Raw genomic sequence first — 26,485 nt, 5'->3', positions numbered from 1 at the left:
AGCGACAAAGTTATTGGCGCATGGAATGAAGGTATTGGAAAGGGTGTTGGAGAGGAGGATAAGGAAGAAAGTGAAGATCGACGAAATGCAGTTTGGATTCATGCCAGGAAGAGGAACAACAAATGTGCTTTTTATAGTAAGGCAGTTGCAGGAGAAGTACATGGAGAAGAGGAGGAAGTTGTTTCTTGGGTTTGTTGATCTGGAGAAAGCATTCGTTGGGGTTTCATGCGAAGTAGTGACATGGGCATTGAGGAAGTTAGGAGTGGAGGAATGGTTGATCAGAGTCGTGATGGCAATGTACGAGAGAGCGCGCACAGCTGTAAGGACGAAGGACGGGAACAGTGGTGAGTTTGAGGTGAAGGTGGGAGTGCATCATGGGCCAGTACTAAGTCCACTACTATTTGTAGCTGTGATGGAGGTACTGGCTTGGAATGTAAAGGAGGGTTTACCGTGGGATTGTTGTATGCAGATGATCTGGTGTTGATTGCGGAAAGTATGGATGGACTGAAGGAAAAGATGAACAAGTGGAAGGAATGTATGGAGACAAAAGGTCTGAAAGTGAATATCGGAAAAACGAAGGTGATGGCAAGTGGTAAAACATGTGGTGAGGTGGAAAGAACTGGGAAGTGGCCGTGTGCTGTGTGCAGGAAGGGTGTCCGAGTGAACTCGATTCAATGTACAATGTGCGCAGAGTTGGTTCATCAAAAATGTAGTGGTCTGAGAGGGTCATTAACCAGTGTGGCAGCTACATTCAAGTGCAAGGTGTGCACAGAGGGAGCTGCAACAACAACAACAACAACAACATGCATTTTAAAGGCCATTTTCCCTGCTAGAGCGGGGGTTAGCCTTGCGGTCCCCATGACAATCTTCTCCATTTTGCCCTATTTTCTGCATCTCTCATTGTTAACCCCCTTGCCCGCATTTCTTCTTCCACCATCTTTAGCTAAGTCTTTCTCGGTCTTCCCCGTCCTCTACTTCCTGCTACATTCATTTCCATCACTCTTCTCAACCAGTCACTTTCATCCTTCCTCAACACATGACCAAACCATCTCAACCTGTTCCTCATCACAGCATCAATCACACACTCTATTCCCATCATCTTTCGCAATGCATCATTTGTCTTTCTCTCTCTCAACGATACTCTGCACATCCATCGAACCATTCGCATTTCCACCCTTTCAAACCTTCGTTGCTGCTCTACGTTTATTACCCATGTCTCGCTCCCATAAATCATAACACTTCTCACACATGCAGCATACACCTTTCCGTTCAGCTTCAACTACACTCCCCTCCTCGTCAGCACGCCACTCAGTTCCCGAAACTTCTTCCATGCACATCTCACTCCAGCAACCGTTGCCAAGTCTGATCCTCCTTCTCCATTCAACATGTCTCCTAGGTAGCAAAATGTTTTCACACCTTCCAGCTTCACGCCGTCTCCAAGATCCAACTCAACATTTCCTTCATCTGCAGCTCCCTCTGTGTCCCTCTGTGCACACCTCTGTGCACATAGAGGGAGCTGCAGATGACGGAAATGTTGAGTTGGATCTTGGAGACAGCGTGAAGTTGGAAGGTGTGAAAACATTTTGCTACCTAGGAGACATGTTGAATGGAGAAGGAGGATCAGACTTGGCAACGGTTGCTGGAGTGAGATGTGCATGGAAGAAGTTTCGGGAACTGAGTGGCGTGCTGATGAGGAGGGGAGTGTCGTTGAAGCTGAAGGGAAAGGTGTATGCTGAATGTGTGAGAAGTGTTATGATTTATGTGAGCGAGACATGGGTAATGAACGTAGAGCAGCAACGAAGGCTGGAAAGGGTGGAAATGCGAATGGTTTCGGTGGATGTGTGGAGTATCGTTGAGAGAGAGAGGAAGACAAATGATGAATTGCGAAAGATGATGGGTATAGAGCCTGTGATGGATACTGTGAAGAGAAACATGTTGAGATGGCTTGGTCATGCGTTGAGGAAGGATGAAAGTGACTGGTTGAGAAGAATGATGGAAATGAATGAAGAAGGAAGTAGAGGATGGGGAAGACAGAGAAAGACTTGGTTGAAGGTGGTGGAAGAGGGGGTTAACAAGGGGAGATGCAGAAAATAGGGCAAATTGGAGAAGATTGTCATGGGGCCCGCAAGGCTAACTCCCGCTCCAGCAGGGAAAATGGCCTTAAAATGCTTGTTATTGTGTTGTTGTATACAGTCTCCCCAAAGATATTGGCACCTTTGCACTTTTTTTCAAATAATTCACCATTTATTCCAGAAAATTGTTGAAATAAAAAAAATATTTTGGTATGCACATATGTATTTCTGTGGTTTGCATTGGAACAAAACAAAAAAGCTGAAAAAATGACAACCTTAGCTTCTTTCACACAGAAATCCTAAAATGGCTCAGACAATATTATTGGCACCTTTTAGAAGTTGTTAGAAATAATTTTCAAGAATTAGAATGAACAAGTGCCCCTTCGACAATTTCGTCGAACAAGAACAAGTTAGAATTATATTTCAAGCAGGTGATTCTCCTTTACCTTGGAATTGAACTCACCTGTGGTGAGTTGCAGGTGCTTGCAATATAAAAATCACTCATTCAACCAGTTTGAAAAGAGAAAAGGAGTCATTCTGTTGTTTGATGTCACTGTGTGTACCACAATGAGCATGGAGAAAAGAAAGAAAACCAGAGAATTGTCTGAGGAGGTCAGATACAAGATTGACGGCAAGCATGGACAATCTCAAGGCTACAAGTCCATCTCCAGAGACCTTGATGTTCCTGTGTCCACTGTACGCAATGTTATCAGGAAGTTTAAGGCCCATGGCACTGTAGCCAACCTCCCTGGACGTGGCTGCAAGAGAAAACTTGATCGAAGATTGCAGTGAAGGATTGTTCAAATGGTGGAGAAAGAACCTCGAACAACTTCCAAACAGATTCAAGCTGAACTTCAGACACAAGGTACGACAGTTTCAACTTGCAACATCTGTCGCCAACTCGATGAAAGGGGGTTCTGTTGTAGGAGACCCAGGAGGAGCCCACTGCTGAGAAAGCCTGACTGGAGTTTTTCCAAAATACACCTGAACAATCCAAAATCATTCTGGGAGAATGTCCTGTGGACAAATCAGACTAAATTAGAGCTTTTTGGGAAAGCACGTCATCTCTATGTTTCCAGAAAACAAAATGAAGCCTTCAAAGAAAAGAACACCTTCCCTACAGTCAAACATGGAGAAGGGTCAGTGATGATTTGGGGTTGCTGTGCTGCTTCTGGCATTGGGTGCCTTGAATGTGTGCATGACGTCATGAAATCAGGAGAATACCAATGCATTTTGGAGCGCAATGTTAAACCTAGTGTCAGAAAGCTGGATCTCTGTCGAAGGTCTTGGGTCTTGCAGCAGGACAACGACCCCAAACACACTTCAAAAATCACCCAGGAATGGTTCAAGACAAAACGCTGGACTGTTCTAAAGTGGCCAGCAATGAGTCCAGATATAAATCCCAATGAACACCTGTGGGGAGATCTGAAAACAGCAGTTGGGAGAAGGCACCCTTCAAATCTGGGAGAAATGGCGCAGTTTTGCACAAGAAGATTGGGCCAACCTGCCAGTAGAGAGGTGTCGGACGCTCATTCATGGCTGTAGGAAGCGCTTGACTGCAGTTATTTTGTCCAAAGGCCGTGCTACCAAATATTAAGTCTCGGGTGTCAATAATTTTGTCAATGCCATTTCTTTTTATTTTCTGATTTAAAAGGATATATTAAGTTCTGAATCAAAAACAAAGGTTCTGTAATGTTAACAATGAAATAAAGAATTGTGGAGACCAAATACTTTGGTCAATTTCAACTTGTTTTTTCATCTGCAGAACTTTACAAATATAGGCTTTATGGGAGTGACCAGACAGAAGCTACTCCTGAGAAAGAGGCACATGACAATATGCCTGGAGTTTGCAAAAAGGCACATGAAAGGCTCAAAGCATGAGGTGGCACATTCTGTGGTCTGACGAGACGACAATTAAACTCTTTGGCCTGAATGCAAAGCACTGTCTGGTGTAAAATGTACACAGCTCATCACCCATCTAACACCATCCCTTCGGTGAAACACGGTGATGGCAGCATCAAGCTATAGGGATGCTTTTCAGTGGCAGGGACTGGGAGACTTGTGAGGAATAGAGGGACCAATGAATGGAGCCAAATATGAGCAAATCCTTGAGGAGAATCTGCTTCAGAGTGGAAAAGATCTTATACTGCAGTGAAGATTTACATTCCAACAGGACAATGACCTCAAGCATACAGCCAAAGCAACACTGGAATGGCTTCAGAACAAGAACGTAAAAGTCCTCGAGTGACCCAGCCCAAGCCCAGATTTGAATCCCACTTGAGAATCTGTGGATAGACTTGAACCTTGCTGTTCACCGACACTCCCCATCCAACTTGACAGAGCTTGAGCAAATCTGCAAGGAAGAATGGGAGAAACTCTCCAAATCCAGATGTGCAAAGATGATAGACATACCCAAGAATACTCAAAGCTGTAATTGCTGCTAAAGGTGCTTTTATGAAGTATTTAATCAGGGGGTGAATACTTATGTAAATTTGATACTTCTGTATTTCATTTTCAATTATTTTGTAAAAAAAATTGGGGGAAAAAATGCCACTTTGACATTAATGGTGTATTTTGTGTTGATCAGCGACATAAAAATCTCAATTTAATCCATTATAATTTCAGGATGTGAAAAAGGTCAAGGGTTGTGAATATCTTCTGCAGGGACTGTATTTTAAATACATCAACTCCGGTATAAGGGGGTGTAATTGTATTTAACCGGCTCCTTTCTCGCATACTGTCGCAGAAAGTGTTCTCGTAGAAGCAAGATCCTCTCCAGTTGTTTTGATGCGTTTTTTTTAAAGAAACGCCCCCTCTTGAATTTAACCCCCCCCCCCCCCCCCTGGCCACTCCGAGAAGCACCAGCTGGCCTGCATTTTGTGCCTGCATTTTTGCCAATTTTTGCCCAATAACAGGCCCATTTTTGGGCCTGTTATTGGGCCTGCATTTGCCCCAATAACACCTGAGACACAGCATCCTTTGATAAAGGCTGATGCATGACACAAACAACTGAGCCTTCTGCTCTTTTGCCTTTTAACGACTCCAGTTATTTTATGTAATTCATTGTTGATTAGGACAAGCTCAATGAATTGTCCTGCAATGTATAAAATATGTGGTAGAAAATCAGAATTGTATTTGCTGAACAGCGTGAATGGAAGATTCAGCCATTAGCTGGTATTAGGAGGGATTTTTCTGAGCTGCACAGCCGGGGTGCAGTTTATTCTGTGAGCACCTTACACAGCCTACAGGTGCAGAGGAAATAAGATATTTATAAACCTGACAACACTTGTCTGTCTCGCTGGTGTTTGTTTATTTTTCAGCTGCTTAAACCATCAGATGTTTTGTGTTGACTTTCAAAGACATTTATTCCCATCAGTATGCGGAAACATGAGTTATCTGTAAACTTTTTTCGTGAGACTTGACACCCTGGCCCACCCTCATAAATAAAGAATAGGTAAACAAAAACAGGTAACAATAACAAAATGGACAAAAAAATGTATTTCACTTTTTTAAAAGCCAGAACAATGATGCACGCAACAAGTGACATCAGCACAGAACGTGCTCGTCCTGTAATAAGTATTTCAGCACTGAACGTGCCTGTCCAATGTATTTCACTTTCTCTCACCTGCCAAATAGACAACACAACTGAACGTTATTTCCACCAAATTTAAGAACGCAGATGACGATGAACAAATCCCCATGACCACTGGATGTAAATGTCATACCAGGGGCCAGAGCATTTATATTAAGACAAGCACTCGGACAAAACATCCCCACAAACTGTAAAAGATTGCTTTAAATTTCACTTGCATATTTACTTATATGATTCTCACTTGATTATATATAAATTACTACAAAAATAAGATGTTGTCAAGTATCCCGATCCTTACTATAATGCACAGACTGGTGTGTATGTGTTTGTCCACTCTTCCCACAGTTCTGGCCCGATTACCCAAAGCATTCTCAGCATTTACATAGTGCAAGATACACCAACAAACAAGGAAGGATTTTGCATGGCAGAGGATGCTAAGCTCTGCATGACCTATGAAGATGATCAGGATTGAAAGACATGAATGGGCTTAACGATTGGAGTGTCTGCTCTGCGTCTGGGGTGCGGTTGGCGGTTGAAACCCTGGCTGAGTCATCTCAAAGACTTCAAATATGGTATGTGCTGCTTTCCTTGCTTGATGCTCAGCACTTGAAATGGATGGAGCATGCACAAACAACCATAACAGGTTTAGCTGGGCCAAATAGCCTCCTTTAGTAGACCTGGTCAAATTGAGAAGACCCTTCAACGTTGGATTTGTTGGACCTCTTGCATTATTACTTGCAAAATCGAAGATTTTTCAAGTATATTGGTCGGTTGCGTTTGTTATTCTGTCTGTTTGTTTGTCTGTCTGTTTGTTTGTCACCGGCCTACAGGTTACAATTCTAAACCGATCGTCACGAAACTTCACCAAGTTGTAGAGGACGTCCCAATTGAGAAGACTATTGATTTTGAGGTCAAAGGTCAACATGAGGTGGAATTTCTAAAATCGCCATTTTAAATCGGATTGACTTAAAAATTGAACAGCATTTGTATATTGAGTTACTAAATTGGAAAACCACCTATTTTTGAGGTCAAAAGGTCAAAGGTCAACGCAAGGCCAAACTTCCAAAATCAAGGTCAAGGTCCAAAAGGTCAAATCCAATCCCCCCCCCCTCCCCTTCCCACGCCTCCTGCCCCCAAGCCCTCTCCCTCCCACACTTCTCCCTGCTCTCAAATGTTGTGGTTGTGTGCTTCCCCTTCTCTCCCCATCTTATCTTCCGCTCCCTCTTTTTGTATATTTTGTTTGTCTGGTTGATTTGTTTGTGAAATAAATGTTAGCTCTTTCACGAGCCTCGATTCAGTATACAAAAAAAAAAAAAAAAAAAAAAGTTTCATCTGAAAACCCATTAATTTTCATCCGATTGATTTGAAAATTGAACAGCATTTGTATAGTGCCCCACTAAATTGGGAAACCAACTATTTTTGAGGTCAAAGGTCAACTCAAGGTCAAACTTCTATAATCATCATTTTTCATCTGAAAAATCATCACTTTTCTTCCTATTGACCCAAGCTTTGATCAAGATTGTAAATTTTAATCATAAAATGGACAATTTGCTGTATCAATGGAAACTTTTTGGGGGGTTAGGGGGGGCAGATTTTGCAAGTATCGTACTCTGCATGACGTCTTCTTGTTACTTGCAAAATCGAAGATTTTAAAAGTATATTGGTCGGTTGCGTTTGTCTGTTTGTCACCGGCCTACAGGTCACAATTCAAAATCGATCATCACGAAACTTCACCAAATGGTAGTCATAAGCAAGAAGCCTATTGTTTTGGGGTCAAAAGGTCAACATAGGCCAAAGGTCACCAACTTTTCCAAATTTCTAAAATCCCCAATTTTCATCTGATTGACTTGAAATTTGAAGAGGACTTGCATATCTGGTCACTGAATTCAACCACCAAGTATTTTTGAGGTCAACATAGGCCAAAAGGTCAACATAGGCCGAATTTCTAAAATCCTCAATTTTCATCCAATTTACTTGAAATTTGAAGAGGACTTGCATATCTGGTCAATGAATTCAACCACCAAGTATTTTTGAGGTCAACATAGGCCACATTTCTAAAATCCTCAATTTTCATCCAATTGACTTGAAATTTTAAGAGGACTTGCATATCTGGTCACTGAATTCAACCACCAAGTATTTTTGAGGTCAACACAGGCCGAATTTCAAAAAATCCTCAATTTTCATCCAATTGACTTGAAATTTGAAGAGGACTTGCATATCTGGTCACTGAATTCAACCACCAAGTATTTTTTTGAGGTCAACATAGGCCAAAAGGTCAACATAGGCCTAATTTCTAAAATCCTCAATTTTCATCCAATTGACTGGAAATTTGAAGAGCATTTGCATATCTGGTCACTGAATTCAACCACAAATTATATTTTAGGTGAACATAGGCCAAAAGGTCAACATAGGCCAAATTTCTAAAATCATCACTTTTCATCCGATTGACTTGAAATTCTAAGAGGATTTGCATATATGGTCACTGAATTCAACCACCAACTATTTTTGAGGTCAACATAGGCCAAAAGGTCAACATAGCCCAAGTTTCAAAAATCCTCAATTTTCATCCGATTGACTTGAAAATTGAACAGCATTTGCACATTGAGTCACTAAATAGGGAAACTAACTATTTTTGAGGTCAAAAGGTCAAAGGTCAACTCAAGGTCAACCTTCCAAAATCATCATTTGTCATCTGAAAAATCATCACTTTTCATCCTGTTGACCCAAGTTTTGATCAAGATCGTCAAATTTAATCGATGAAATGGACAATTTGCTGTATCAATGGAAAACTTTTTTTGGTGGGGTGGGGGGGGGGGGGGGATGATTTTGCAAGTATCGTGCTCTGCATGACGTCTTCTTGTTACTTGCAAAATCGAAGATTTTTCAAGTATATTGGTCGGTTGTGTTTGTGGTTCTGTCTGTTTGTCTGTCTGTCTGTCTATTTGTCTGTTTGTCACCGGCCTACAGGTCACAATTCTAAACCGATCATCACGAAACTTCACCAAGTTGTAGAGGTCATCACAATTGAGAAGCCTATTGATTTTGAGGTCAAAGGTCAAAGGTCATCTGGAGGTCAAATTTCTAAAATCGCCATTTTTTATCCGATTGACTTGAAAATTGAACAGCATTTGTATATTGAGTCAATAAATTGGAAAATCAACTATTTTTGAGGTCAAAAGGTCAACTCAAGGTCAAACTTCCAAAATCATCAATTTTCATCTGAAAATCGTCACTTTTCATCCTATTGACCCGAGCTTTGATCAAGATCGTCAATTTTGATCGTGATGAAATGGACAATTTAATGGATCAATTGCAAACTTTTTTCGGGGGATGGAAGGGGGGGGTGGATTCTGCAAGTACCGTGCTCTGCATGAAGTCTTCTTGTAATTGTATATTTGTTCAACCCAAATGTCATAGTAATTTTGTGTAGGCCTCCAAGTCAGAAATCCTAAAAAAAGAGCTGCCCTGGTAAATAGGCATTGAACGTAGAGTTTCCAACACACCATGGTAAATGTAAGCATTCATTTCGCGCAGGAGGCTGAACAGACAAGCGGTTTATCAGGAAAAACGAAGGCTCATCGCTGTATTTATACTCACACACTGCTCGGGTGTGTAGAACTATTCCCACTCACATCAATACCCCGGGAAACGACAGTTCGCGCGCCAATCCCTCACTCTTACCGCCCACTTCCCGCATTCAACACTGCCCACTGTTGACACTGTGCACCTCCCAATTCCAATCTCTGCCCATCCCACAAACCAGGGTCGCTCGGCACGACGAGGCGAGCCCTCCGCCGGGCCCACGTAGGAGCGACGTCTCTTGCGTCCGCCGAGCTTTCCGCTGGACTGTACCACATCTTGGTCGTTCTCTTCAGCTTGGCAGGGGGTACCCGGGGACCGGACCGGGCGCCACCAAGCGGCGGGTCTGGCGCACACAGGGAGAGGAAAAGGAGAAAGAAAGAAATAGAGGGGAGAAGGGGAGAGAGAGGGAGACACATTCCCACAAGGCATAAATCTCCGCAGGAGTAAGAGGAGACCAGCGGGTGTGTGAGTTTCCTTTGTTGTGGTTGTTGCACTTTTAATTCCTTGCATCTGTGTTGGTTTCGGGGCACATTTGTGAGGATACAGCTTTGGCGTTTTCATTTTAAGGGAGAGCATGGTGGGATGCCGCGAAGGAGAAAAGCGAGCGAGTCTGGGATCCAGGAAGAACATTGGATTGAATGGATTGATCAGTGGGTTCACTGAACAACTCCATAGTTTCTCCTTGTACTTCCCTTGAATCACTGGTTGGGTTAATAATTGAGCTGGCTTACTTTGGAGGCTTTGTACTTCGTATGGCTGGAAAACTACTGGAATAGGATAGATAGGAGAGGGAAAAATAAAGGGGAGAGGGAATGAGTAGAAGGGACAACCAAGGAAAGGGAAGGAAAAGGAGGGAAGATACTCAGTTTTGCCACTCATTGTTTTCATTCTGTACAGCATTTGTCATCCTCCAATTTCCTAACCTACCTTTTCTTTGGATTCACCTTTCAACTTGTTTTCCATCCACGTAGATTTGAAAACCCTTCATCACCTGCCACCACTGATTCCTCTTATCCCACCCCGAATTTTATTCGTCTCACCCATTCTTTCATTAGTTCTGCCCCTCGCTTCCAATCTTGATCCTTTTCTAACTTTTCTTCCCCTGTTTTCCATTTTCCCAAACATCTCCCTCCTTCCCTCCCTACCCATCACCCACTGTCCCTATCCGGTGTTCAGATTCTCTGTCCCCACCATTGTCCTTGCAATTGTCACCCGCTTTCTCCCTCCACCTTCCTTTCCCTCCCTCTTCCTACCCCAACTGGAAGACGATCCCTCCCCACCAGCGGTTGGGATGCAGGAGGAGCAGCTTGTCGGTCGCACATCTTCATAACAGCAACCGTCAAATGTCTTTATTTCATTGTCATTTCGTAAAAATTAGGTAATTGAAGAGACCACTACTTTAGCGGCGCTTACCCAATGAATGGGGTGAGTATGAAGTGCTTGTCGTTCTTCCTGCTGCTGCCAGAGGCACTCAAGAAGAAGTCCTGGGGATCAGGGCTCACCAAGCGCTCACCACCGGCGTGCTACGAGTTGGTGTCGCTGAGTTTGAGGAGGAAGAAGACGATGATGATGACCGCAGATAGTAATTTTGAGAGCAAGGAGTCTGTGGCACATGGACCATGCCCAGCTGAAAGCGGGAACATCAACAACAATCACTTCACGACCACCAACTGGCAGGGATTGTATGCCACCATCAGAGAGAGGTGATTTGGACCTGGAGTCTCACTGTGATGTGTGTGTATATATATATATATATATATATATATATATATACATACTAACATTTATACATATACACATACACATGTACACATACACATATAAGCATACACACACATATATATATATATATATATACATACTAACATTTATACATATACACATACACATGTACACATACACATATAAGCATACACACACACATATATATATATATATATATATATATATATATATATATATATATATATATATATATATATATATATATATATATATATACATACACATATAAGCATACACACACATATACACATACACATATGCACACACACATATAAGCATGCACACACATATATAAATATGACATAATATACATATATACATATACACATATAAGCATACACACATATATAAATATGACATAATATACATATATACATATACACATATGAGCATACACACATACACATAATATACATATACACATACACATATAAGCATACATGCACATATATACATACACATATACACATACATATATAAGCATACACACACATATATAAATATGACATAATATACATATATACATACACACATATAAGCATACACACACATATATACATATACACATATATATGTATATGTATATATGTATATCTACATATACACATAGATATACACATACATATATACATATACACATATATGCAAATACACATACATATATACACATACACATACATATATACATATACACACACATTATATATATATATATATATATATATATATATATATATACACACATATATGCATATACACATACATATATACATATACACATACATATATACATATACACACACATTATATATATATATATATATATATATATATATATATATATACACATATATATGCAAATACACATACATATATACATATGCACATACATATATACATATACACACACACATATATATATATATATATATATATATATATATATATATATACACACACATATATGCAAATACACATACATATATACATATACACATACATATATACATATACACACACATATATACATACACACACACATATATACATATATATAAATAAACATATACATGCACAACTACTTGGCGGTGAATATGTAGTCATGGCTCGATGAAAATGTTTAAAATGCTCACTGGCCCCGGGATTGTTCAGAGTGCAAATATAAACGGTTTCTTCTGCAATCAGATTATAGCGTGATTTGTATTGTTGTGTTGTGACTGTTCCCAATTCCTGTCTTTAATTTGTATTTTCTCCAGAAATGCTGTGATGTTTAACAACGAACTGATGGCAGATGTCCACTTTGTCGTGGGTGTTCAGGGAGACTTCCAGCGAGTTCCAGGACACAAAGTGAGTACAGTATATGTGTGTCGGAGATGTTTCCAAGACTCAGGTTCACTCACAGAACTTAACTCGGATCACAATTTCAATTGTAAGCAGATTCTCGACCGAAGGAATTTCCATAACATTTTGGTCTAAGAGTTTCTGCAGTGTTTGATGAATATCACACCACGTGACCTGTAATGAGAAGTCTTCACTGCTCTCATTATTACTCAAGTTGTTTTTGTAAAATACTTTTGTTGGAGCTTATTTCCCACTGCAGATGTGGACATAATTGTATTTGTGCGGTTTTCAGATGAATTACTGCCCAAGACGAGCTTTTGACTGTTTGATGTATCATTTAGCATTATACGTTCTTCAATCTGATTTAAAACCTCCAACATATTATTTCTCAGTGGATGGAAATTGAAATTGCATTTGATTCATATTTTAAGATTTTTATGAATTGTTTTGTTGATTGTTAATCTTGGTCGATGATCTGTCAGATTTTAATGCAGCAAATTACCTTTTTGTACTTGCCCTCTCTCCTTTCTCTGCCTGTGTATTGACATTCAGTAAATGCACAGGTGATGTCTGCCTTGTCTCTAATAATTATAGTAATGAGGCCGAGCGATGCGAGGTGGAGAAACCGTTTATTCTTGATACTTCAAACACCCTTGCAGTGTCCTTGTGTTTTATACCTCTCCCACCCGCCTCCCCCTTCCCACGCCTCCCCCCAAGCCCTCTCCCTCCCACATTTCTCCCGATGTCCCTGCTCTCAAATGTTGTGTTTGTGTCCTTCCCCCTCTCTACCCATCTTGTCTACCGCTCCCCTTATTATATGTTTTATGTGTTTGTTTGATTTTTTGTGTGATTAATGTTAGCTCTTTCACGAGCCTCGATCTTGTATATAAAAAAATATAAAAAAATCCTGCAACAGACCTTTTGGAACGCCGGCTACATTCTCAATCTGATCATTATGTAACTTTGTTTAAAATAAATTCTCCATTGGTAGATGCTTTATGCTGTAGGTTTTTATGTCAATCGCTCAAGCAGTTGCAGAGAAAACGAATTTAAAAGCGAACTAGAAAGCATCTGAAAATGCAAAGCCTGTCTGCGTCCACTTTGGATTCAGACATATACTTCTTCTTCTTCTTTTGTATGCTAATCATGACAAAAACAGTTAAAATTTTATTACGATTTTAGGTCGCCTTGACCTTGTGACCTCGAAGGTAATCGGCTTCACTGGCCCAATATGTAAACCCTGCTCAAATTTCAAGTCAATCATATGGATATTTCTTTATCAAATAAAGAAATGAGGCCATTTGGCCCAACATGATCAGATCTAAATGATCCTCTGCGCATGCGCAAGATTGGAGGTCACGTCTCTTCAAAGCTGTCCATGCACGCACGCTTTCGAAGTTAAGTAATTTTTCACAATTGTGTTTTTGGCGAAACTGTATCTTTCTTTCGGGGTGTGTAACTATTGGTGTGTCTTTAATAGGATTCTCGGTGTTGGTTTTTCATACCTGTGTACAGAATCGTCGGTTAGTTCGTGTCACGTATTCTGAGGCCTAGTGTAGTACTAGTAGGCTACAGAGTCTGACCTTGGCTTGAGGCTTTGTTTTTGTCTCAGCGGTTCTTCGATTGCGCTGCAATGACTTTCGGTCTCTGTTTTTCACAGTCTTTTCACCCCATACTTCCTTGATTTAAAATCTCAACAACAACAAAAAAAATATATATTTCCTTCTCTGCTCTTATCTGTTTGTTTGTTCTTATTTGTTCGTTCGTTCTTCGACCACGTTGTTCGTGATCACGTGATCACGTTGTTAAAAAAATGTTTAAACTGTCCCCTGAAGAACTGTATTCTGTCGTATACGATAACACCTTTTTCTTCTTCCTCTATAAAAGGATGCTTTCGACTTGCTCACCAAATCTATTCATTCCAAAAAAAAATTCCATCTCTTACAGTGCCTCTTTCATACATTCCCTAAACTCTCCAGCACTCCACCCATCCTTCAGCGTCCTCAAACGTATTTTTGAGTCGAAGGTCTCAAGAAACTCATTTTGCAATAAATGTTCGTTTCCCATTAATCGTACACTTTTCAAAATCCAATCTCACCCCTCCCTTCCAAATCTTCCCCATCACCCCTTCCCTCCAAAACTTCCTCATCACCCCTTCCCTCCAAAACTTCCCCATCACCCCTCCCCTTCAAAACTTCCCCATCACCCCTCCCCTCCAAATATACCCCCTTGCCCCTCCCCTCCAAATCTTCCCCATCACCCATCTCTTTCAAATATTCCCCCTTGCCCCTCCCCTCCAAATTTTCCCCATCACCCCTTCCCTCCAAAATTTCCCCATCACCCCTCCCCTCCAAAACTTCCCCATCACCCCTCCCCTCTAAATCTACCCCCTTGCCCCTCCCCTCCATATCATCCCCATCACCCACCTCTTTAAAATCTTCCCCCTTGCCCCTCCCCTCCAAATCTTCCCCATCACCCATCCCTTTCAAATCTCCCCCCTTGCCCCTTCCCTCCTAAACTCCCCCCATTCCCCTCCCCTCCAAGACTCTCCCTCACTCCTCCCCTCCTAGACTCCCCTCTCACCCCTCCTCCTCAAAGCGTCCTCCCCACTTCTTCCCCCTTCCAACTTTCACCTTCATCTCCCTCAACCTTCTGCCTCACTCTTCCCCCTCCTCAAATAACACCTCACTGCACCTCACCCAATCACCATCAAATCTTTTGTCTGCCCCATTCTTCCCTTTCTCCAAGCTATTCTGAAATCTCTGACACACCTTCAACAGCTCTTCCTACCTCTTCCCCCTCTTTCACATCTTACCCTACCGCCCCCCCCCCCCTGTTCTGTATCCGATGCTCCCCCTTCCTCTTCTTTAACAGTATGGACCTCAAACATCCGGGGCCTTCGCTCAAACTTGACTGATCTCTCCATACAGGTTGCTTCTGACAAACCAGACGTGATCTGCTTAACAGAAACGTTCCTCCTACATGATGTCTCTGATTCCTTGGTATCTCTCCCAGGTTACTCCCTCCTCCGGTATGATAGACCTGAGCCTCGTCCTGGAGGTGGGGTTGCTATCTTTATAAAATACTCTCTTCCTCACTCGCCCTGCACTGCCCTCTCTCCACCTCACCCCCAGGAATACCTTTGGCTACGGCTTCCCCTTCGCTCCCACCTTTTGTTCATATGTGTGTTGTACCGTCCACCAAACAGTGATGACTCCATCTACATCTCGCTGTCTGATAATATGGACCAACTTCTATCTACCCATCCCAACTCTCTCTTCCTCATATGTGGTGATTTCAATTGTCACCATGCCAGTTGGCTGGGTGTGGGTACCTCTCTCACCAGCCATGGCTCTTCAGCTAAGGACTTCTGTGACTCACTGGGACTGACACAATCTGTCAATTTCCCGACCCGGATCTCAGTCAACGGAGCATCTTCTCTTCTGGACTTGGTTATGACTAACTTCCCTGAAAATGTCTGCTGCTCTTCTTCTGCTCCAATCGGCTCATCTGATCATGTGCTTGTTAAAGTGGACATCTCTCTGACCATTCTCAGAGAGCCTCCTCAGCGTTGACGAGTCTGGCATTTCACTCAGGCCAATTGGCACGGTCTTCATCAGCCATCCATCATCTGGACTGGTCTCCCATCTCTACCGCCTCTCACATCAACTCATCCTTGGAATTCTTCCAAAGTAAATTGCTCTCTCTCATGCACAGATTTATCCCATCTCGTCTTCAGTTGTCATACCCTTCCTCCCGTCCATGGTACACGGAATCTTGTGGTGAGGCTATTGCCCAGAAACAACTTGCTTTCGTCTCCTGGAAAGCAAATCCAACGGAAGGAAATCTCATTTCCTTTCACAAAGCCCGAAACAAGTGTGTGTCCACCCTCAGGAGAGCCAGGAAACAATATCTCTCCGTTCTCAGGACTGAACTCTCTTATCTGTCTCCCTCTTCCAAATCCTGGTGGCGTCTGGTCAAATCTGTTTCTGGTGTTTGTTCCCCCTCCATCCCCTCCCTCACCTCAAATGGCCACACGGCTGAATCCGCACATGAAAAAGCTGAATGCTTCAACTCTGTGTTTGCCTCTAAATCTTGTGTCCCAAACCCATCCCTCTCTGTACCCACCATACCCAGTCGTACGCAGCTGCTCCTGGACTCTGTGTCCTTTCCTCCTGACAAGGTGGAAAAGTTTCTGTCAACCCTCGACTCTGATTCTGCAACTGGACCTGACGGCATCAGCCCACGGGTCCTAAAATCCTGTTCTTCCGCTCTTTCACTCCCTCTCTCTGTTCTCTTCACCCTCTCTTTTGCTCAAGGTCATCTGCCATCTGCTTGGAAATCTGCCAACATCACCACTTTGCACAAAAAAGGTGCAAAAACAGAACCCAGCAACTACAGACCAATCAGCCTTCTCCCAATTATCAGCAAAGTCATGGAATCCATCATTGCTTCAGATATGAAATCTTTCCTCTTCTCCAATGGCTTGATCTCTGATCATCAATTTGGTTTCAGACTTGGTCACTCTACTCTGGACATGCTGCTTCTGCTTTCTCAACAATGGATGGAGGTCCTCAATGCCAAACAGGAAATTAGAGCTGTCTCCCTTGACATATCACGTGCCTTCGATACGGTCTGGCACCCCGCTCTGCTCACCAAACTCTCCTCTTTTGGTATCCATGGAAAATCTCCACGCATGGCTGGTGGACTTCCTCTCTAGTCATAGTCAACGTGTGGCCCTGAATGGGTTTCTCTCATCTCCTCTTCCTGTTCAGGCTGGAGTTCCCCAAGGCAGTGTTCTGGGCCCTGTGCTTTTTCTGGTCTTCATCAATGATCTCTCTGACTCTCTTGAAAATCCTCTCTATCACTTCTGCTGATGACTCTACTCTCTGTCGCTCCATTCTTCATTCCTCAGATCGGCAGTCTGCAGCCTCCTCACTCTCTGCAGACCTGGACAAAATCACAGACTGGGCAAACAAGTGGAACATGTCTTTCAATCCTGACAAATCTCACACTCTTCCGATGTCTCTCCGAAAAGACCGACTGGACAACCCTCCCATCCACTTTCTGAATAATCCTCTCCAAGAAGTTCTGTCACTCAAGCTTTTGGGTATCACTATCTGCCATGATCTTTCCTGGGAAAACCACATTTCAAATCTGGCCTCCAAAGCCAGTCACCGACTGGGCATCCTCCGGCGTGCGAAGTCCTTCCTTGGCACACCTGAGCTCCTCACCACATACAAGGCTTTCATCCGCAACTCAATGGAATACTGCTCTCCCCTCTGGGCTGGTGCTCCTGCTTCACACCTAGCTCGTCTTCACGCTGTTGAAACCAAAGCATTCAGAATCATTGGAATCTCCCGCGATGAAGCTAACTCCAAGGGCCTCTCACTCACTCACCGCAGGCAGGTTGGTGGTCTTTCCATCTTCTACCGACTCCTCTCTGGCCTTGCCCCCCCCCAGCTCTCTCTGGGCGCTGTCCCGCAAATATTCCTACAGGTCGCACAAGATCTGCCTGCAACCCTCTTATGGTTAAACTGCCAAAATCAAGACTCTCTGCTCACCTTCACTCCTTCATACCTCTTTTTTCCCGACTCTGGAACAAACTCCCTCACTCTCTTCAATCCCACTCCACCCTCCAGGTCTTTAAAACAGCTGTTCACCACCATCTCTTATCTTCCCCCATCCAAAACCTTGATCTTTTCTACCCCCGCTATTTTCACCCCAATTCCACTTTTTTGAAATACCAACTTCTGTCCTGGAAGTCCTTGGTGTCCTTGTGTTTTATACTTCTCCCACCCCCCCCCCGCCCCCCTTCCCACGCCTCCTCCCCCCAAGCCCTCTCCCTTCCACACATCTCCCTGCTCTCAAATGTTGTGTTTGTGTGCTTCCCCTTCTCTCCCCATCTTGTCTTCCGCTCCCTCTTTTTATATATTTTGTTTGTCCGGTTGATTTGTTTGTGAAGTAAATGTTAGCTTTTTCACGAGCCTCGATTCAGTGTACAAAAAAAACCAAAAAACAAAAAAAACATTACTGTGATGCACTCCCAGGTTAAGTTATGCTTCAGCTTTAAACATCAACGGTAGTGATTGCTTGATGAAGTCTGACCCGATGTGTGTGTGTGTGTGTGTGTGTGTGTGTGTGTGTGTGTGTGTGTGTGTGTGTGTGTGTGTGTGTGTGTGTGTGTGTGTGTGTGTGTGTGTGTGTGTGCCGGAGCACTGAACGGATTAGGACAAAAGGAACAATAGAGTGGTGGGAAATACCGACAGCACAGTTGAAGGACAAGATAGAGGGAGACTTGGACAAACAATGGTTGTGCATGGGAGTATTGGGGAATGGGGGGGGGGGGTGGGAGGTGAGGGGAGGATGCACTGGGTGGACAGGATGGATATACAGAAGGAGATTCTCAGGAAGGAAAAACTAGAAATTTGGAAGGAGGTGGTGGGGGTTTAAGGAGGGTAGAAAAGATCATGGTTTTGGATGGGGGATGAACTGAGATGTTTTGTATCCCACTGATCGGCCGGATCTGGATTCGGACCTGAGCCAAAATCTAATCGGCTTGTGCTTGTCACCTCACCAACTCGTCCACCTAGTTTATTCGTAACTCATCCATAACCTTTTAAAATATCATGTTAAATATATCTATATATATATCGCTTTTCACCCGATCTCTCAATGGTGAAGAATCACTTCAAAATTAAATAATTATTGTAGCCGAATCCATATTAAAATCTTCACCAAATTCTAGACAATTAGTCATTTTCACACACCCAATCTCTCCACCAAGTTTCATCCAAATACGTCCACAACGTTTTGAGACATCCTGCTATGTATCGTTTTTGGCCCGATCTCCCAATGGTGAAGAATCACTTAAAAACTTCTAGTAGCCGGATCCGAATCTTCACCAAAATCTAATCATTTCGCCCTTGTCACACATGCTACCTCTCTGCCAAATTTCGTCTGAAACCATCCACAGCTTTTTGAGATATCTTGTTCACAAACGGACAAACGGACAGACAAACAGACAGACAGGGGTGAAAACATAACCCCCATCATCCACCTTTGGTGGCAGAGGTAATTAGAGCAGAGGAAAGCAAGAGACATTTGCGGGGAAGTTTGTCATCACGAAGTCCAGAAGGAACTTTGCCATTGAGAGAAATCCAGATGGAACATCTTCATATAGTGAAATGAGATGATGTGTGAACAGGCACTTCAGGAGTAACATTGATGCACGAGCAGTATGGGGAGTTGCCCCATCCTGCTGGAACCAGGGTTTGATCATCAAATCCTATGTCTGTTAGTTTTGGAGAAAGAAAATTACTTATCATTTATTGATATAACTCCAATGCCACCGTGATAGTTGCCCATCACTGGCATCGGATAAAAAAAGATGGCTCTGTGCCTCCGGCCCATGAATTGCCACACCACGCTATGGCACGTTCACAGTGTAAAGGTCATTGGTGGAAGTGCTCAGAATATACTTCTGCCCACAATTGGATGTTCTGCATAACCTTAGAGCTGGAAATGAGTTTCCATCTGAGATGTTTAGTCTCTCAATAAACCTGCCATCCTCCTCGCTCATCCGAAGAGACGTTTCCCAAAATTCCATCCTGCTTCATTTACTAAGCTTGCATCACAAAGGTCGTGAACCACTTGAATTGTGTATGTAAACATGCAAATCATCCATCAGTATGGTCTGAAATGATGTTCAATGTCTTTGACAGTTTAGTTGTCAAACGGAATGGGCTCCGCTGAACAACTGCATGCACAACTTCAATATTGTGCAACTATCGGAGATGCCTCTTCGAGGTGGTTGTACCCCCCTAATGCAAGTTGGGGCCAAATCTTACCCACTCTTCTCTCGTCAGCGTAGTGCAGTCACGGTCAGAGAGCTGATCGGTCCACTTGGACCAGCCCACTCTATCTTGTCTTTGTCTCTCTTTTTCTCTCTCGTGGCATCGGCTTTACTAAGGCGACATAGACAGCACAGCGTCTGAGATGTGAGGAACCTATGGGTCGCTCTCAGGAGATCGACCGGCTATCTGTATGCTGCAGGCCTGGTTGAGCAGGACTATACTGAGTTAAACAACAACAACGGCAACAACAACTGCAATATTCTTAGGCGTATGGACGCTTCTGGGCCATCCTGGAAGAGCGATGCTTGTGCATTGGCAGTTTCATGAATATTTTTGGCATATGAGAGTGTTGTGCTCCTGGAACGACATTTTCTAACATTGTAAATTATTTTGAAGTCTCATCGAGCCTGAATTATCGAGCCGTACTTAATGTCGAGTTCCAGGATCCTTGTTCTTTCGATTTTTGTCCACTTCTCCATGTTAGTAAATCTTACAGGAGCGATCCTTTATAATATTCAATAGATAATGTATTTTAGCATTGCTTAAGATTTCACTTGAATTTAAACTATGTCAGTTATTTCCTGGCCACCCTGTATGTACTTTAAATATCTCGTAAATCCCCAATTTGATAGTTTTTGATGTGTGCAAGTTTGTGCTCTTTCATTTTTCCCATTAGTACGTGTTGGCTGTTGGCAGCTCGGTATTCCATGCAATGTTCTTTGGAGAGCTTGCCGAGAATGCAGATGAAATCCATATTCCTGATGTGGAACCTGCTGCATTTCTAGCAATGATGAAGTAAGTCAATTTTTTTCATGAGCAAAACATTGGTATGTGCATCGATTATTTTTAATCAAAACAATTGTGTATATTCAATATTGTATTGGCTTTCTCATTGGAAATATTTCAAAAGTTTGGGAAGTTTTATTTGCCCTTTCATCCCCACCAATCCTAAGTATTCATTCACCTTAGCACTGGCTACAACACCGCCACTTCGGACAACCAGAGTGTATCCCCACCAGAGCTTGTGTTTGTTAATATATGCTCTAAACACACTATGCCTTGTGGTGTGAATGTGCCATATATACTCATATGTCTCATTTGGCCTCAGAGAAAGAAAATGAAAACAAAAAAACATCTGAAAATGCAAAGCCCGTCTGCATCCGTTTCTTTTCAGACATCTTCTTCTGTATGTTCAAATGACAAAAATAGTAAAACAAAAAAACAAATAAAAACAAATAACAAAAAACAAGAAAGAGCAATTAGAGATTGCAGACCCTCATCAGGACGTGTTTTCAGTGGTTTTTAAGGCTTTTATGTTAAAACAAATATGGCAGCCGAACCACGTGATCGATGACGTCATCATTAATTTTTTTTTCTCCACCAATTTATCCCTAGATGATGCTCAACAAATTTAATCTTGATCGAATTAAGTTTTGTACTTGTCGAATTATGACGTCAATATGGAGGCACCTATGACATCATCATTAACATATGTTATTCCCCATGGAGAGTTCTTTACAATGAGCCAGGTCTCACTTTTTCTATTCAGCGCTTTCGGAGATATAGAGGTGCTAATTTTTTCGATTTTTCCAAGATGGCGCCCCTACCACATGAGCTATGACTCATAATTATCATTAAAAAATTATACAGGTGGAGTTGCACCTATGGTGAAAATTTCCTGTCAATCGGACCAACAGTTGCAGAGAAAATCATATTTATTCTGTGCGGACAAACAAACAAACAGACAAACAAACAAAAAATGGACTCAAATGCAATACCCTTTCCTCTGGCGTGGGTAAAAATACAAAATGAAAATTGACGACTTTATGCAGCCTTGACCTTTGAGCTTTCGATCGAAAAAATAATCAGCTTCTAGCTTATGATTGGTAAACAAATTCTGTGACTCAATATGCAAATTCTTAAAATTCCAGGTCAATTGGACGAAAGTTGACGATTTTATGCAACCTTGACCTTTGACCTTTTAATCTAAAACAAACAATCGGTCCTACCTTTTGATTAGTGAACCAATTCAGTGACCCAATATGCAAATTCTTTTAATTTCGGGTCAATCGGGTGAAAAATTGGGGATTTTATGCAACTGTTACCTTTGACCTGTTGATCTAAAAAAAAAAAAAATCAGCTTCTAGCTTTTCATTGGTGAACCAATTCAGTGACCCAATATGCAAAGTCTTAAAATTCCAGGTCAATTGGACGAAAGTTGACGATTTTATGCAACCTTGACCTTTGACCTTTTGATCTAAAACAAACAAACAATCGACTCCTACCTTTTGATTGGTGAACCAATTCCGTGACTAAATATGCAAATACTCTAAATTTCAGGTCAATCCGGTGAAAAATTGGGGATTTTATGCAACCTTGACCTTTTGATCGAGAAAAAAAACCAATCAGCTTCTAGCTTTTGATTGGTGAACCAATTCAGTGACCCAATATGCAAATTCTTAAAATCAGTTATCAATCGGATGAAAATTGACGATTTTATGTGATGCTGACCTTTGACCTTTTGACCAAATTATTAATTTACCTGCTCCATATTCTCATAATAAACTTTTGTTAAAAATTTGATGACAAAACTCAAATGGTTAATTTAAATTTCAGGTCAATTGGATGAAAATTTATGATGTTAGGTGTTGCTGACCTTTAACCTTTTGACAATTATGAATTTGTCTTCTCTAAATTATCATAGTAAAGCTTTGGTGAAAATTTGATGACAATAGCTCAAATGGTAAAAACGTTACTGCCCGGACATTCGCACACACAGACAGACACACAGAATATTGATTACAATACCCCGCCTCCTATTGCAAAGGGGACGGGCTAATGGATTGTGGAGTCTCTATATGAATGAGCATTGTTATATCCTACACATTAAGACCATAGGTGGAACCATTAAAACCATTAAAACAAAAGGATTGGAGTCCATATTATATAACATTGCTGAGAGCAAAGCAGTTCCATTTAAAAAATAAAAATAGTCGTAAACTTTTGATTAATTATAATTAGATGTGCTCTGTTCTCATTGAAACAAGCTATAGGATCTCTGTAATATCTGCTGCACCAATGACAAGGGTGTTGCACTGCAACAAAGAGTGTCTGGTTAAATAGATTTGGCAGCTTCGACATGAGTGAAAACAGCACAAGCTTCTCCTAGACGGATCAATCCTAAGTCATGCTGCTTTTTTATGATCATAAGATCATAAGTCATATGATCAATTCTTTGCTTTTGAAGTGCGAAGTGAAAATAGCACAAATCGAAATATCCCAAAAATGTCACGAAACGTAGCGGTTACGAAAGCGATAACAAATACATGGTCTTGTGGGGACAGGTCTTTTTTTTTCCAAATGCACTGCATGTAACATATGCACAATCTCCTCCATGTGCCTTAGTGAAGTGGCATTAAAAATAAATCAATAATTAAAAAAAACTTACATTACACAGTTCCATTTCAGACAAATATTCGTTAAAAAATATATTTAATGGAACATATACACTTATCTTAACGAGTCTGTCTTTCTTTTTTATTACTATTCAAGTAGTGTTAATGTCACCAGACTCAGTGGCATAGTGGTTGGAACGGACAACTCCTAGTCTTGGAGGTCAGTGGTTTAAACCCTGGCCGAGTCATTCCAAAGACTTCAAGAAAATGGTACATGCTGCTTCCTTGCTTGACGCTCAGCATTTATAAGGATAAGAGCACAGTCAAAAAGAGCACAGTCAAAAAGAGCACAGTCAAAGAAGGCTGGGAAGGCAATGGTAATCATTGCCAAGTAACTGCTTCGGCAGCACCGACACGCTGCAAGGAGTATGGTGCATCAAATCACATCTAGTGTCAATGTCACAAGGTTAGCTGCACTACCAAGCATCTGTTTTGCTGTTAAACATGATGCTAATATGTTTGACTGAGTTGCTTAGTGTTTATTTTTCCATTTTTCTGCACAGCAACATGACTCACGGTTTAATTCACTCGAACAGAAATCAATGGGCCTTGCAGTGATGAGCTGTCTTATTGCGCAGGTACATTTACTGCGACGAAATCGAGTTGGAGGCAGACACCGTGTTGGCAACTCTGTACGCGGCCAAGAAGTACATGGTGCCACACCTGGCACGCGCTTGCGTCGATTTCCTCGAGACCAGCCTCAGCGCCAAGAACGCTTGCGTGCTCCTTTCCCAGAGTCGCCTCTTCGAAGAGCCGCAGTTGATGCAGCGGTGCTGGGAGGTGATAGACGCGCAGGCCGAGTTAGCACTCAAATCGGAAGGTTTTTGTGACGTTGACTATGACACGCTCGAAACGATCCTGAAGCGAGAGACGCTCAAGATCAGAGAGCTGAGCGTGTTTGAATCGGCCCTTGGTTGGGCCGAGGTGGAATGCCACCGGATGAGCATTAAACCCTCGCTCGACAACAAGCGGCGAATGCTTGGCAAAGCCCTCTACCTTATCCGTGTGCCCACCATGCACGTCGAGGAGTTTGCCAACGGTGTGGCGCAGTCGGGTATCCTGACACTTCAGGAGACGAACAATATCTTTTTGTGGTACACGGCTACTAATAAGCCACAGCTACGGTTCCCCACATCTCCACGCAAAGGACTTGTTCCACAGCGTTGCCATCGTTTCCAGTCTTGCGCCTACCGAAGCAACCAGTGGCGGTATCGTGGCCGTTGCGACTCGATACAGTTTGCCGTGGATAAACGAGCGTTCGTCGCTGGCTTCGGTCTCTACGGCTCGAGCTGTGGTTCAGCCGAATACACCGTCCGTGTGGAGCTCAAGCGGCAGGGCCTGGTCCTGGGTCAGAATGTGGATAAGTTTGTATCGGACGGTTCAAGTAACATTTTTTCCGTGTGGTTCGAGCATCCTGTGCAAGTAGAGCCGGATACCTTTTACACCGCCAGTGCAGTGCTCGACGGAGGGGAATTGAGCTATTTTGGACAGGAGGGCATGACGGAGGTGCAGTGTGGCCGAGTGACCTTCCTCTTCCAGTGCTCCTCAGACAGCACCAATGGCACGGGTGTCCAAGGAGGCCAAATCCCTGAACTCATCTTCTACGCATGAAGCACTTTTTGGTAATGAAGTCGACCGGGGCTTCGATTTGTGGCCTCTGAAAGAACTTGAAAAGTATTTGGATGGCAAGTTGCACGGCAAACTAGTTTTTCTTCACTAGTTTCAAACTAGTTGCAGATGTATCATCAGTCCCAACAGATCAAGTATTGTCTGATGAAGTGTTAGTGTGCTTTCACCTCTGTTGCACATCTAAACTGAACATGATGTCAGACACATGAAATATATTTATATCATGCTTTGGAGTAGCACTGTCTGCATTTTCTGCCATTTGTCTATATCATTGTTGGTAAAGTCAATGTATCTAATTATGAGAGGTCCTCCTGTTGGAATAACTAATAATGTTGCACTACTTTTAATCAACCTCTTATTGTAAGATGTTTTCAATTAATTCCTGCTTTGTTGTTTTTAATCTATTCCTGATGTTTTTTTTTTTTGTTTGTTTTTAAATCTCTTTTGCTAACTTTTGACATAGGAATGTTTTTATTAAATTGCTGAAACGTTCGATTAACACGATGTGATTTATTGCAACACTGAAACTGCTCTGTTTTCAAAGCTCCCTTATGCTTTTGCCAGTAAGCTCTCATCAATATCTGCTGCATGTAAAATACTGATCTGTGTGTTTTGGGAATGTAATTACAGAGTTGTATTATATATTTTACCTACCCTCTGTACATGGCACAAAAAAAAAAAAAAATGATGTTTGCAAATGTTGAACAACAGTGACCAATGAAAGGTATGCTTTGTGTAACAGGGTTTCAGTGAATGTTTTATTGTACAATATTTGTTTGATATATATTTCATTTTGCATTTCAATGTTTGACTTTCATTGTCTGTAAAAGTTTTGAAAAAAAAAAACAAAGACGCCACCAATCCAGATGTATTTCGAAAAGGAACAAGGCTTACAAATGAAACTTTTCAGTCAAACAGTGGCCTTTATTAGGGACTATACAAAGGCCATTTGCGATTTGTATTTTGACAAAGGTTCTGCAAGGAAATTAACATTTTGCTCTTTAATCTGGTTAAATCTCCCTCGATGGAATTATTGTATTTGACGTTTGCCTCAAGCTGTCATTTCTTCTTTGTACACAGGTTTGTTCAGCAAAGAAAAAAAATGTATATGTATGTATGTATATGTATGTATTTATGTATATGTATGTAAGTATATGTGCAAGTATGTGTGTA

General features: G+C 42.0%; 1 protein-coding gene across 5 annotated transcripts; it reads left to right on the top strand.

Moving 5' to 3' along the window:
* Positions 1-51: 51 nt before the first annotated feature.
* On the top strand, positions 52-26,051 carry BTBD3 (BTB domain containing 3). 5 transcript variants are annotated; one of them, XM_078784416.1, is made up of 6 exons: positions 52-344; positions 6,010-6,236; positions 10,712-10,949; positions 12,288-12,378; positions 20,905-21,023; positions 24,262-26,051. In XM_078784416.1, the coding sequence occupies exons 2-6, from the start codon at positions 6,146-6,148 to the stop codon at positions 25,292-25,294; spliced, it is 1,572 nt and encodes a 523-aa protein (XP_078640542.1). In that variant the 5' UTR covers positions 52-344; positions 6,010-6,145; the 3' UTR covers positions 25,295-26,051. The 5 variants fall into 5 exon arrangements, with proteins under 5 accessions (XP_078640542.1, XP_067985157.1, XP_078640543.1 ...); XM_068129056.2 differs by lacking the exons at positions 52-344; positions 6,010-6,236 and adding an exon at positions 9,417-9,707 and having other exon boundaries at positions 10,423-10,949; XM_078784417.1 differs by lacking the exons at positions 52-344; positions 6,010-6,236 and adding an exon at positions 9,421-9,707.
* Positions 26,052-26,485: the final 434 nt, after the last annotated feature.

This window comes from Myxine glutinosa, chromosome 9, assembly GCF_964187855.1.
Source record: "Myxine glutinosa chromosome 9, kmMyxGlut1.1, whole genome shotgun sequence".
Taxonomy (NCBI): Eukaryota; Metazoa; Chordata; class Myxini; order Myxiniformes; family Myxinidae; genus Myxine; species Myxine glutinosa.
Note: the sequence above shows the minus strand (reverse complement) of the source record. Positions and strands in the feature narration are given on the sequence as shown.